Here is a 15,293-nt window from a genome sequence, read left to right on the forward strand (position 1 = left end):
TTCTCATAGTTCTAGTGTTTCTCTTATCACCTACCTTGTGTTTCTCTCTTCTTTTAAAAAAATGGCAATTATCTTTTAATGTCTTCAGATAATTATGCCGATACAGTCATGCTTTGTCTGGAACTGTCATTTTATCCTAATGACCTCCACCAAGGCAGATGAGCATCTGTTCTTCAGCTTCTCATCTTAGAGAGTTGCTTGAAGTACTGAAAGGTTGAAGATAGCTAGGTAGCTCAGTGGATAGAGTACTGAACCTGGAGTCAGGAAGACCTGAGTTCACACCTGGCCTCAGACACTTACTAGCTGTGTGACCCTGGGCAAATCGCTTAACCTCTGTTTGCCTTAATCCCCTGAAGAAGAAAGTGGCAAACCACTCTGGTATCTTTGCCAAGAAAACTTATGGACAGTATTGACATGCTGTGGTCCACAGGATCATGAAGAGTTGGACACAAATGAACAATTGAGAGGTGTCTTGCCCAGAGTCATGCAGCCAATATGTGTAAGATGCAGAATTTGAACCTAAGTCTGTGGCTCTCTACTTTTTTGCCATATTATCTCTCTGTATATTTCTTTTTTTTTTTTTAGATTATCAAGAAAATCAAGTAGGCATACTCAGTTTCAGGTAGGAGTGTACTGGAGTCAGCTCAAACCACCTCGCCCCATTTATTAAATTTTCAATGTGAGTGCTTACACGTTGGAAATAGGCAAACACTACAAATCAGGGTTTGATTTGTTATTTTGTTGATTGTCCAGACTCGAAAAAGTGTTGAAGAAAATGTTAATAATGGAGATTAAACTTAAAACTTTGTGTTCATTTCCCCCCCAGAGAACTGGTTATTAAATATTTACCAGCACACCACTGGTTTCAGGGTTTCATTAATACCTGATTTTCATCCCATCCAGTAAGAAATATATGATAACTCAGAAAATTGGTTTTCCCCTTCTCAGTCATCTGAGTTTCCAGCAAAAACAAAAGATCAGCAAACCACTCAAAGGCACACGGAGCTCTGCAAATCCAGTAGAAATAAACCTGTCAGGAAAAAAGGCAGGGAATTGGACAGGGAAGTCTTTTCATAATGCTCTTAGTAATTATCTATGCCTGTAGCAGCAAACATATCCTTCTGTTCACATTTAGTCCACATTGGGATGTTTTGAAAATAATATGCTTCTCTGTGCCAATGTAGAAACAATCTCAGTGTGTCTGAATGCCTTTAGAAAAAAAAAATACTTTTCCTTTGAAAAAGCCAAGAATGAATTCAAGGAATGCCTAGGATTTGGGCTTTTACTAAGGTCTCTACATGAGGATCAATTCACTAAATTCAATCCTGTGCTTTTCCTGAACAAAGATTAATAATCATAACAAACTATGCAATGGCTTTGCAATGTTCCCAGATGGGGATAAAGCATTACACTGACTACCTTCATCTTTACTTATGACTTAAGCTCAGGATTTGAACTCAGTGCTCCAAAGAATCCCTACAGCTTGTGTATTAATCCACTTCACCAGCCAGATCCCTGAGAGAGCAGAGGTTATGATAATTGCAGCTGCGAGCCTCAATGGGCTGCATTTTCCCCTTAGCCAGACATAATCAGCATCCATGAAATCTAGTGGGTGGTGTATGTGCATGCATGTCTACTGCCATAATGCAACTCTCATCGTGGAAAGGTTTTTCTTTTTTCTTTTTTCTTTTTGCTATTTTTTTTAAAACTGTAGGCAAAACCTCTCTGTTCAGTAAATGCCCTGGAACAAAATGTAGCATCAATTTGCTGAAGTAAATGTTTAGTTTTTTTGTTATTAGTTTCAGATGAGCACAGCCTAAAGAGACACTGAGATATTGATTCCCTTCCCCATCTCCTTTATACGTACACTTTCTCTTGGCTCAGGTGCCTATCTTTTCAGTATCAACATTTTGGGATTGGAGGATCCCTGGACTTGAAGTAAGAAGACAGCTCTGAGTTCTGACTCTGGGTTAGTCACTTAGCCACTTGGAGCCTCAGTTTTCTCATTTGTAAAATTCAGATGATAAGACTGTGCTGGGATTGTAAAGCTCAAATTATGTGAAGTTACTTTGTAATTGTAGAGCCCTATATAATATAAACTACTCTTTATCTTAAAAATATCTGGAGAAGACTTAGCTATTATATCCTTTCTTGATAAAAGAAATGACATTCTTTTAGATCAGTGTCAAACCTAGTCACACCCATTAGAATGTAGTTTCATTTCTTTTTGGTTTTGCCCTCAGTAGAAGCAGAAAATAACTCCAATATTAAGTGTATGAAATGCTCACTCAGGTGCTCTCTTTTTCGCAAGTTTTATTATGTTAGCTGACACCCTGTTTATGGTGGCATTTTATCTTATACACAATGGTCATCACTTTGTGAATTATTATTCTTTATTTTTTCACTCTGTAGAGGGTGTAATTTTTAAAAGAAATTAAGTCTAGGTTTTTCTAATACAGCTCCAACTAGAAACTAAGTGCCCTCCTATTAGAGAAAAGCTAAATAAATTATGGCATAAGAATGTAATAAAATATTATTTTGCTGTAAGATGATGAAATGGTGAAATGAAATGGTGAAACAGTTTGAAAGGAAACTAGTGAGACCCTATGAACTGATGCAAATAGAAGTGAAGAAAAGTAGTAGAACAATTTATAAAATGAAAACTTCTTAGAGATAGACATCTTTAAAACACTTTAGAATGATAATTAATATGATGATAAACCAAGTGTCCAGAGCACTGAAAATGAAACACAGCTCTTACCTGCTGTAAGAGAGGTGATGGATTTAAAATGTAGAATTGGACATAGTCAATGTGAGAATTTAATTTGCTGGATTGTGCTATTTGTTATAAGGGTTTTACATATTTTTTGAGACAATGGGGGCTAAGTGACTTGCCCGGGGTCACACAGCTAGCTAGTAAGTGTCTGGGGCAGGATTTGAACTCAGGTCCTCCTGAATGCAGAACTGGTGCTCTATCCTCTGTGCCACCTAGCTGTTCCTATTATTTCTTTTCTAAAAATGTTTAGTGGGGAGGAAAGGGACAGAGATATAAATAAATGCTTATAAAATAAGTAAATAAAAACATTTAAAAGGAAGTTGGGAGGAATGATTTTTTAAATCTAAAGAAAGAAAGTCTAGAATGGCAAGTTGAACCATTGCTTTATATAGCACCAATAAAATAGAAAGAACCCTTGGGTATAGTGAAAAGAGCACCAAATTTGGAGTCAGAAGACCTGAATTCAAATCTTGATGTTGCCTCCAGATACTTCTGCAACTTCCTCTAATTACTTTTTTTGAGCTTCTCTTTTCGTTGTGTGAAAAATGAAAGGGTTGGACCAAATGATCTCTAAAGTTTCTTTCAGCTTTGAATCCTATGATACTAAGAATGAGCCAAGAGACGTAAACACTTCAAATACTGTCCTAATCTTCTTTACTTAAAAAATACTGCAGCTCTTCCAAGATATTAAGTCATATCAACTTTTTTCTCCCAAATAGAATTAATTTTTATTTTTTTGTGGCTTAACCATTGTGTGTGTGTGTGTGTGTGTGTGTGTGTGTGTGTGTGTGTGTGTGTCCCTAGGGTCCTCCAACCCTTTTTATTTTCTTTGCCTCCTTGCAATAGCTTCCTGTTTCTTCTTCTGTAAATAAGTGATGCAAAGCCGTCTGGGTGATGTTTGAGCTTGTTCAGTTCAAGAGGCAATGGAAAAAATTGAACAGACTCAGCAGAAGTGCTTCAGGCAGGAAAGGAAAAGTTGGATGTAGGAAAAGGGTATTTTTTTGATTCTTTTAAATCTCTTCAGTGGATAGGCAAAGCCAAGTCTGAAGAGGGATAATTGTTTTATAATACCTCCACATTTTGTCCTGTATAATGCTCCACCAATAATGGATTGAGGACATATGTATGTGTATACATAAATCTGTGATCTGTGACTTTTAAACTCCAATTTTTTTTAATAAACACAAAATCTGATCTGTAGGTAAAAAAAACCAAAAGAATTCAGTGACATCACAGTTCAGAGATATTTGGTATGCATATGGAAGAGTAGACTGCTAATCTAAAATTAGTATCAGTAAAATATCAGTAAAATAATGAGGGACATTGACATTTCAAAGGAATGACTCCATAGAAATTGGATTCTTAGTGTAGGTATTTCAAAACTACAGATTCAAATGCTACCTCCTATTGGAAGTCTTCCCTGATTACCCTGGTGGGTGACAATCCAAGCCTTCCACCCTCACACAGTAATTTGTTTTTTGACTTACTAAATGATTATATCATATAATTATTGTGGAACAACTAGGCAGGCGCTTCTGGAATCAGGAAGATCTGAGTTCAAATGTGACTTCAGACACTTATAAGCAGTGTAACCCTGGGAATTTCACTTAACTTCTGCTTACCTCAGTATCTTCATCTGTAAAATGAAGAAAATAATAATATCTAACTCCCATGGTTATTGTGAGGATCAAATGAGATAATAATTATAAAGTGCTTAGCATAGTACCTGGCAGGTAGTATGTGATACATAAATGTTAGCCATTATTGTTTTTATTACAGCTGTATGTGCTTATGTCGTATCCTCTTACTAAATAATAAGCTTCTTGAGGGCTGGCCTATTTCTTATCGATATTTTCAATATTTTCCAGTGATTTCATAGTATTTTTGTGTACCATTTGCAATTAATAAATTATTATGATGAAATAAATTAATATGATATAACATATAAAATGTGATTTAACCATATAATATGACAAAATATGATATTATATCATGTTATATTATATCATACTATACCATACCATATTATTTCATGTCATATTATGATATTGTATTACTTTATATTATATCAAAGGGGAGAAAGAAGGATTTGGGGGAGGAAAAGTAGAAAGGAGAAGAAAGTAAGGTGAAGAAGAAAAAATAGAAAGGGGTGAGGAAGAGAAGGAAGGGGCTAATTTCCTCACCCAAGACTTCCCAATAGCAATGAAATCTTAGGTTCAGTTCCTATTATGATCTTATAAATATAATTTTATGTTATGTTATGATATGTATTGTATTATATATGAATATCTGTGATCTTCTAAGTTAATTCCTTAGAACTGCAGGTGTTTTGGAAGCCTTATTCAAGTCTTCCTGGATTCAGGTCACTGTGAGCCTTAGATATCTCATTATTTCTGTAATAGTCTGTAAGTGACAACTGTATGCCTCCTGCATCAGCCGTGTTTAATTGAACCAATAGGCTCTTTCTAGTTTTAAGTAAAGAGAAGGAACATTCTTTTTGTACTTGTTTGCTGATGATTCCAAATGGCTATTTATTGGGCAAGGGATACATACAGTAACAACATTCCATTTCTGTCTCTCTTCCTCTCCCCTTTCCCAAGTCCACAAACTCCTGAACCCTGGAGTATTCAGTAGCAAAAATTTTGGCATCAACTAGGAAATGACTAAGGGTCATTCCCAACTATCACCAGTCTAATAACCCCCTAGCTTTCAGTTGGGACAACCTAATGTACATGTAGGTCTGAGCTTTTTCATAGTAAGCATAATGGGTTAGCATAAATACTTTGATTAATATCATCACCAGACATTGGCACAGTAGGGATCAGATGTTACAATACAGGCTATACCAATTGCAGCTGGAGAACCAAGGAACATAGTGTATGGGTTCTCTGAACAATCCCAGAGATGTGAACTGGGGTCAGACACAAAATAATTCAAATACTCAAAATAGTGGCTTAGTGCAAATAGAGGTCCATATTGTATGCTAATGAGACCCTCTGGATTGATGGTTACCCCAGATATCACTTAACAGGACTTAAGTCAATATTGTTGTTCAGTCATTTCAGTTGTATCTGACTTCATGACAGCATTTGGAGTTTTCTTGACAAAGAAGCTGGAGTGGTTTCCAATTTCCCTCTCTGGCTCATTTTACAGATGAGAAAACTGAGGCAAACAGGGTTGAGTGACTTGCCTAGGGTCACACAGCCAGTAGGTTTCTGAGGCCAAGTTCAAACTCAGTTCTTCCTGATTCCAGGCCCAGTGCTCTATTCACTGTGCCACCTACTTGTCAATAACACTTAGCTATCTCAAAGGACCTTTGCAAAGTCCATATATGCCACATTGCCCAGGCCTGGATCCTTTCCCATGCTTTTCCTAACAAACCAGGTTTTCCTGTTAGGAGTTCCTTAGGAATTTCATATCAGATTGATCTATCATCTCATGCAAATGGGAAATATGAGCTGTACTATCTTTTAATAAATAATTACAGGAAAACTACATAAGAAAAACCACCTTAGGACCATTGTTCCTGCCATTTCTTTGCACTATTGACTTTTGTAACCAGAGTCTATAAGACTTTTAAACTATCCTACCTATCAGTCTCTTAGGGTTATGTCTTTTTCTGAATAATCTGTGATCCTGGGCACTTCCTTCCCCCTACCCCAAGGTCCCCAGTATGCTTTTCTTTAAAATCAGGCCGGTGCATTATGTGGTTTCTAAGGGTCTTTGTCTAGCTGGAACATTCTATTTTCTATTGTTTATATATAACAACTACCAACAAACAATAACAGCTCTCTATTTGGGATCACAGACTCATTGAATCTCTGTTGCAAAATGACTCAGAGCCATTAAAAAATATGTTTGGATAACACAGTCAGTCTTTCCTGTAGATATTACTACTTCATATTTATTGTGAAAGTTAGATTTAGTTCTTCAAAGCTATATATGGTCTGGAAACCAATGTTTACCAGAGATCAACTAATTAACATATCTGAACAAAACTCTAGTTTTGAAACTAAGCCACTTACTTCTTAAGAGGATGGGAGTGAAGGGGAAGGAAGAGCTGTTTTTATTGTTAACACAGAACCATCAAATAGGGAGAAGGCCATCACTGGGGGTATAATTTTCAATATTAATATTAATTAATTCAATATTAATACATTTGAGTATTAATACAATTGAGGAATTCCACAGAACCTACATAATTTTTGCCCTTTAAAATGACCCATCTTGTAAATGGAAACATTTGAATTATTGGACAATATTTTATAGAAGTCAAATATTGTCTTAGTGATTACTTACTGAAGAAGGTCCAGATTTCTTATCCTGGCATTCAAAACTCCCCACAAACTGATCCTAACCTATCTTACTCAATGGTGTTCTTTCTATGCCCTTTACACTGTGGTCAAAGTAGAATGCATTCTGTGTTTTGCTGCTGCTACTTTTGCACATGTATTAGGAGGGACTCAGCTTCCAGAAAGAGATAATCCCACTGTACTAAGCCCTGGTCAGATTCCATACCAAGTATTGTGTTCAGTTTTGGGCACCCTGCTTTAAGAAGGACAATGATAAACTGTGTCCAGAGCAAGGCAACCAGGATGGTGAAGAGCCTCTCAGAGTTCATGACATGGGACTTGGTTGAGGGAGCTGAGCATGTCATTTGTGTTCAAGTATTGGAAGGGCTGTTGTTTGGAAAAGATAATAGACTTTTTCCCTTTGGCCCCATGCAGCAGAACCAAAAGTAATGACTGGAAGTTATAAAGAGTCAGATTTAGGTTTGATGTCAAGAAAAACTTCCCAATCATTTAAGCTATCCAAAACCAGAATGGGTTACCCAGGAAATGGTGGGTCCTCCCTCCTTGGAGGTTAGGAAGCAGAAGCTGGGTGATCACTTACTGGGTATATTATCGCAGAGGTTCCTTCATCTAGCAGATGGCTACAAAAGTTCTTTCCAACTCTAAAATTCAGTGAGTCCATGACTGCGATATTCCCTACACCTGGAATCCAGTCCCCTTATCCCATCTCAGCCTTTTAAATTCCTATTCATCATTCAATCCCCAGCTAGAAATTTTGTTCTCCATGAAGCTTTCTTTGAACTCTCCCATCTGGAAGTGATCTCTCCTTCCCAACAATTTTCATCATACTTTGTTCATATTTCTCCTATCATATTCTGTTTTGTACTATTATTATTTGTGTATATGCCTTATTACTCCCTACTGGATTAAAAACTCCATGAGGGTAGGGACCTTGCCTTTCATTTTTATATCTTACCTAATACCTAACATTTTTTCACATTGTGGGCACAGAATGTTCAATGAATGAATGAAGAATTTTCCTTGAAGTTTCTCTAGAATTGCAGAGGGGGAAAAGCCATAAAAATTCTTTCCTCTTGGCATCTGTCTTTGAGTCTCTATTTTTATGGTGCCCATGTCTCTTTCAAGGGGAGACCCACTCATCCAGAGCCAATGTATCGCCAAACTCCTGGTTAAAATGCTGTAATATGCTGCAGTAAGTCTAATATAAGGAAGTTTAGTAGTGTGGTTCATTCAGGCTTTGCTAGTGCAGTCTCAGGAGAACGCACAATGAATAGCTACAAGGTCCTGCTCCTGTTCTGAAAGACAATTCTGATCACTAGATCCCAAGGAAGACACAATGTCTCCTGATACAGAAAGGGTTCTGTATCTCTCTCTGTGAGCATGGACTGAAAAAACAAAACAAAACAAAACAAAACAAAAGTAGCATTTTTTTTTGTCTGGAAAAATGAAAACTGAAAGGATATCTTTTTTCATCACTGACATTTCCACAGCACTTAATGGTCTACAAAATACTATACATGCATTTGTCCTCCCAACAACTCTAGGTAGTGATATTATTCCCAATTTCACAGATAAGAAAGCTGAGATCCAGAAAGGTTGTGACTTGCTCAGGGCCATACAACTAGGAAATGACAATTTAAAATTTAAATTTAACTCAGCAATTATGTTTAAGAGTTGCTGTGTACAAGGCACTATACTTGGCACTAAGGAGACAGACAAAAAATGATACATCTGCCTTTCCATTTACATGGGCAATATCCTGGTTTATCACCTCTTACCTGGACTATTGCATTAGTCTCATATTTTGTTTCCCTGTATTCAGCTTCTCCTCTCTCCAATCCATCTTGTACTCAATTGTCAAACTGATATTTCTAGAGTGTAGTCCTGACCATGTCTTTCCTCTTCTTAAGCAAATTCAGTTAGTCTTATCTTGAATACAAACTCCTCTGCTTGGCATTTAAAGCTATTCATAAACTGACTCTAAGATCTCTTTCCAGATTCATTTAACTTTTCTTCTCCTAAAATACTCTATTCCAGGCAAACTTACTCATTTGTGGTTTCCTGTACACCACCCATCTTCAAACCTTTGCACAGGCTTTACACTGTACTTTGAATGCTTCCCTTGCCTTTCATCCTATCTCTGTCTGCAGGAATCTGTTTCTTTCCTGCAAGGTTCATCTGAAGTTCAAAATATTTTTTCCTGATTCTTCCAGTTTTTAGAGTTTCTCCCCAAATTAATTTTTATTTACTCATTTGTGCACATGTTGTGCTTCCCTCCTACCAGAACAAAACAAAACAAAAAAAATTATGTAAGCTCTTTGAGGGCAGGGACTTTTATTTCTGGCACCAAGCACACCACTTGGCACATAGCAGGTGATCTATAAATCCTTACTGAATTGATTTAAGTTCCATATACAATAGTATGATATAAGCAAAGTCTATAAAATCATGAATTTCCCCCCAGAAAGTTCTACTAGAACTTGGGAGAATACTATTGGACTTAAAGAAGAATTAGGATAAATAAAAGAAATGAGATCTTCATACTCAATGGTTAATGATATTATAGAATTCATTAGCTAGGGAGATGATAAAGACTGAGGCTTTGAAAAAGTTTAGCAAAAGCTTATTTTGGATGATTGATTGATGGCAGATTTAAAGGAAGATACACAGATATTTTGGGGGTGGGGATCCTTCAAACCTTTTGAGGCTGGTGTTAGGGAGGCAAATGGGCTCTTTCTCAGTTCCACTTAGATAATATTGAGCTCATGCACCGCTGAGCTGGCTTATAATTTTTTTGTTTGTTTGTTTAATGTAACTGTTTTGATTCCAAGATCTTCTCTCTGCCCTTCCTCATACCCACAGGGATTTCCCCCATAGCTAGGGATCACTCCAAAATACACATATATTTTAGCTTTTACAAATTGATTTCCACTTATTTGGGTGATGCTATATGGCTACAAATTATGGAACATCATGATCTCAGAACCATTGAGTTTCCAAGTCACCAGGGACTCCTGATTAAGAAACACCTCTACAACACCCTCCAACAAGGATAATGGTATAGTGGGAAAAGGACTGGATTTGGAGTCAGAGGACCTGGGTTAAAATTCTGAGTTTGACACATCCTGCCCAAGTGACTGGACAAGTCATTTAACCTTTCCAGACCTCAGTTTCTTCAATGGTAACATGAGGCAGATGGATGAAATGACCTTTAAGGTCTTTTTCATCTTTAAATCTATAATCTCAGATTATTTCCTTTTCCCGTGTCTAGCCTTTTCAATGTCTCATAGAGGTAGATTGCAATATCACGCTGTACCAGTAGGTTCCACTCTCCCCTTCTAGTTTACATATCCCTTAAGGCCAAACTTCCCGGTTCAGTAAAGTACATTAGTGCCCTGCCTTACTGAAAGTTTGAAGTTCAGTATAATGAGCTCCCTTCAAATTATAAGTGCCTGTACTTTGAAATGTAAAAGGTCACCTCTGCTAGAACAGACTGGGGTCAACTTAGCAGGTCTAAAATTCTCTGTGGCAAAGAGGCTTGTCCACAGGACGGAACCTCCCAGATGTAGCTTATTCTTTCGGGGGCTCTTAGAAGAGATAAAATTATAAAGTTGTTCTTCACTTTAAGCATGTATGACCTCGCATAGCCTTTCTCAATAGTCTTCAGTCCTTTTGGCTTTTTTTTGCCCACAATCATTAGCTTTAATATGAAGCTCTGGACATTGCTGACTGTGATTACATTCTAGCTGCACCGCTGCTTTGTTCCATGACCTGGGGTGAGACTTACTATGCCTCAGTTTATCCTAATTAAAGATAATCACATTTGCCACCTCCCTAATGAGGCAACTGTGAGGAATAATGTACAGGCTAAAATGGTTTGAGGTCCTCCCGTGAAAGATGCTAAGTACAGTATTATTATATGCATCTTCTAAAGAGGAGAATATAACCTGGACCACACCAACTCAATTTGCTACTGCACGCATGATTAGTACAGATGATCCCTTCCAGCAGGAGGCAGAGCTCTGGTGTGAGGGAAAAGGAGTATAAATAATTTCTCAGACCAAACAGATTAAATTAAAGACATTTTTCATTCATTACAAAAGAGAGAAAGTCCTCCCTTATTTTATTAATATATTTAAGTAGACCAAGGATTTTTGTCTTTCTTGGTCTCCTTCCCTGGCTCCCACTGGCCCCTGCTGCCTTTTTTTATTTGAATTATCTGTTTATTCGATTAAGTTAGGAACCCAAAGGCCATTTTCCATGGAATGCGTGATAAATAAATACCCATTATCACAATTACCTATTATTAAACTGATGAAGGAAGATAATTTATGAAGAAATGTAATGGTCTCTTTTTTTCCCCCAGAATCTATTGCACTTTAAAAACAAAACAAAATCATAGAATATGGCATATATACATACAAATGCAAATACACACATGCACACACATATGTGGTTAGAGAAATAAAGAAAACATGATACTTCTTTTTAGCTGTCATACTTCCAGTGACTCAAATGTCTTTAGTATTTGGGAAACCTCAAAAAAGTAGTAATCCAATATACTTAAATCAGTAATCTCCCCTTTACCTCTTCTCTTTTTGTGTACCATTCCCCCCGTTTCATTTATCATTCCTGATGGCTCACGTAAGTAAACTGGCCTAAGTTTATTTCCAAGTGCTCTTTTCAAAAATTGAGTGTGAAGCAGAATTAATCACCCATGTTAGACCAGAGTTGAAGGAATTTCTAATGTCTACAGGGCACTTGCACCCCTTTATTTTCCTCTCCTCTTCTGTAGCTTCCCACTATGCTTTTCAGTCACCTGTGTTTCTTTCCTTCGTCTCAAAGGAGCACGGCATTCCATCCCTGCTCTCATAAAAAAGAATGTTGGCCCTTCTTGCTGCTGTTAAAAATGTCCTTTCAATAATATGGCAGCTTAATTTCACTTTCTTCATTGCAAGGCATCATTAGCTCCTTACTGGTTAGCATGTACTCTGTCCTTTTGGGCAGCCAAAAAAAAAATAGTTAGGAGTCCAAGGGCAGCTTCAAATACAGGGTACTATTACGAGACTCCAGGAAGGTGGCAGACAGCCCATTTAATTTTCTCCTGTGTTTTATTTTGAAGATTTAAAGGGTGGTGTGGCAGGGAGGGCGAGGGAGTGGAAGGAGGTGGCAATTTGCTGCTATAAAGACCTGAGAGAACGCTGGCATTGGGAAACAGGTTCTGACTTCAGACTTGAAAGTTGAGGCTTTGTTGTGAGGAGAAATTACTGCCTTTTTATGTTCCAACCTGTGCATTACACATGGAGGGAAAAAAATCCAGTCTAATTGCAGCCCAGCATCCAGCCTTAACATTCCAGTTCCAAACCCCCACATCATTTCATTCCCCTCCTTGTTACGGAAGGGAACAAACTGAAAACTATAGCCCAGATCTATAATTGCGAAGAAACTGTTAGATAAATATGTACTTCTTTTGCTATGCTGAACTTTTAAAATTATACAGATGCTGACAGCTAAGGAGAAGGAATAGTATTTATATTGCAAAAGCACGTGGGCGGCCCTGACAAATATTAGTTATATAAGCCTAATGATAGCTGTATTCAAACAAACACAAAGTTGCTTAAAAGGGGGTGGGGGTACTTCATAAACTTTTCCAAATGTTTTAGATTGTCATGAAGCAGATTATGTGCGTAATTTTTCACGTAGTGGTCAACCAAAGCTAGACTTTCACTAACTTTTGGACAGTGTTAGGATGCATGGATTCTAATCCCAGATTGATGACTTCTGAGTGTGTGACCTTGGGCAAATCACTTAACCTACCTCTAGTAAAGGCTCAGTTCAAGTGCTCATTTTTATACAATGCTTTTCCTCTTCCCTAGTCCTTATTACTAGGGTCTCTCTCCTCTCACTGCAGATAGTATGCATTTATTTTGCATAAATTTGTCAAGTCAGCCTATAATATCAATGCATGTATTGTTTTCCCCAAATAAAATGTAAGCTTTTTGAAGGCAGGAATTATTTCCTTTTTGTCTTTCTATTCTCATTTATGGGTAGTTAGGCGGCACAGTGAATAAAGTGGAGTCAGGCCTGGGGTCAGGAAGACTCATCTTTATGAGTTCAAATCTGTCCTCAGACATTTACTACCTGTGTGACCCTGGGCAAGTCACTTAACTCTGCTTGCCTCAGTTTCCTCATCTGTAAAATGAGTTGGAGAAGGAAATGGCAAACCACTCCAGTATCTTTTCCAAGAAAAATCCAAATGGAGTCACAAAGAGTCAGACATGCCTGGAAAATGACTGAACAACATTCCCAATTGCTAGCACAGTGCCTGGTACATAGTATGCATTTAATAAATGCTTGTCTACTTGAATTGAATTAAATATTCTCTTCCCAAGTTTAATTGTTAAAAGGACAGACACTGGCATTCCTTAGCAAATGTAAAATGGTCAGATGGTTAGAGAAATGTAAAATAGTTAGATGTAACCATCTCGAAACTTCCTTTTCAGCTGTAACAGAGTACAGAGTACATATGATTCTAGGAATGTGCAGTTCTCCATTTCTACTACCCTTCCACGTTGCTCTAGTATTTCCATAGCCATTCTCTGTCACATGGCCCCACCCCATACCAAATTTCCCTAGAGCCCTGAAAATGAAGGACACATTATCCTCCTCCCTTTTCAGTTCTAAAAATTCTGTTTTTAAGGTGTCATTAATATATGTATCAATTTTGCATCACTAGTTTTGTGGGGCCTTTTTATACCTGTCAGCAAGGTCAGATTTGTTGCTATTCCAGTAGCCTGAGGACCTTTACATGTAGACAGATGGCTTAAAACTGAGCTAAGGAATAAGAATTTGATGAGAAAAAGATAGTCATGAAACTTTTGATGATTTTAAAGGGATTTTCCTTCATAAATCATTTCACTAAAGTTCACATAAAAGAATTTTAGAACTAGAAGGGAACCAAGTGGTCATTTAGTCCAAAGTCTTCATTTTACAGATGAAGTAATAGGGTCATAGAGAAAGAAACGGCTTGCCATTTCACAGTTAGTAAGTAGCAGAACTGCTGCTTGAACCCTGGTTTTTGCTCTCAAAACCCAATGTGTTTTACACTAGAGTTTGCAGCCTCTTGGAGATGGAATAGTCCTTACAAGTCATCTATTTTAATCCCCTGCCCTAAGAAAGTATCCCCCTCCCTCTAGTGCCCTACACTCAAAACATTAATAATTGAGCCTTTTATTGGCTATTTTCAGTTATGTCACTTACTGTATGACTCAAAATGAGGTAGCAGTGTGATGTACTTTCCCCCACCCCAAGCTAATGCAATTTTGACATCATGAAAAGAAGCATAGCTTCTAGAATAAGGAGGTGGCAGTCCCTCTGTCATCTGCCGTGGTCAGACCACACCTGGAACATATCATTCAGTTCTGGGCACTATAGTTCAAGGACATTGCTCAGCTGAACAGGGTAACCAGAATGGTGAAAGCCTTGAGATCATTTCCCATGAGCATTAGAGGATGGTTAGCCTAGGGGAAAAAAAGACTTAGAAGGAACATGATAGCTATGTTCAAGGGCTAAAATGTTGCCATGTGGAAGAGGGATTCCATTTGTTCTCTTAGACTTAGGCCCTGGAAGACAGACTTGTTTTTCTCTCCTTTGGAGATCTTTGGACAAAGGTTAGATCCCTATGCAGTGAGTATGTTTTAATGGAGTTTCTTTTGGGAATGTGGGTTGATATTTATGGACACTGATGTTTCTTCAAATTTTGAAATTCTCTGATTCTTTGAAGACATCCCATTCCCTTTTGGGAAGACTCTAATTGATAGAATTTTTTCCCTTAAATTGAAGGAAAATTTGCCTTACTATAACTTCCATCCATTGAAATTCTGTTCTCCTTACTCTATTTGAACATAGCAAAAGAAACTTTTGACTGTCCTTAGTATTTTCCAACATCTTCAGTTCCTTCTGAAGTTTAGCATTCTTAGCAGTTAAGGGAGAACTCAGGATTTTATTTTATTTTTTTTTTAATTTCTGAGAAAGAAAAGAATTTGTGAGGGCAATACATTTGTTAAGTAAGTTCTTGGTAGATTCTGAGTGAAATAGAGCTAGAAGCGATTGTTGAACTGCATCATTACACTGGCATCAGAGGACAAAGGTTATACACCTTCTGTATTGCCATGCCATTTTATTCTTAGATTTTACTCGACAGC

At 37.4% G+C, this 15,293-nt stretch overlaps 1 protein-coding gene across 1 annotated transcript in view; it reads right to left on the minus strand.

The window, feature by feature from the left end:
- The window catches only part of LOC114031453 (NADPH oxidase 3-like), a 101,321-nt gene that overhangs the window by 25,038 nt on the left and 60,990 nt on the right, over positions 1-15,293 (minus strand). The window contains exon 8 of the mRNA XM_027846513.1: positions 884-1,030. Coding sequence (XP_027702314.1) covers positions 884-1,030 — 147 coding nt within the window. The remainder of the gene's footprint in view (positions 1-883; positions 1,031-15,293) is intronic.

This window comes from Vombatus ursinus, unplaced genomic scaffold, assembly GCF_900497805.2.
Source record: "Vombatus ursinus unplaced genomic scaffold, bare-nosed wombat genome assembly UNPS02015175.1, whole genome shotgun sequence".
Lineage (NCBI taxonomy): Eukaryota > Metazoa > Chordata > Mammalia > Diprotodontia > Vombatidae > Vombatus > Vombatus ursinus.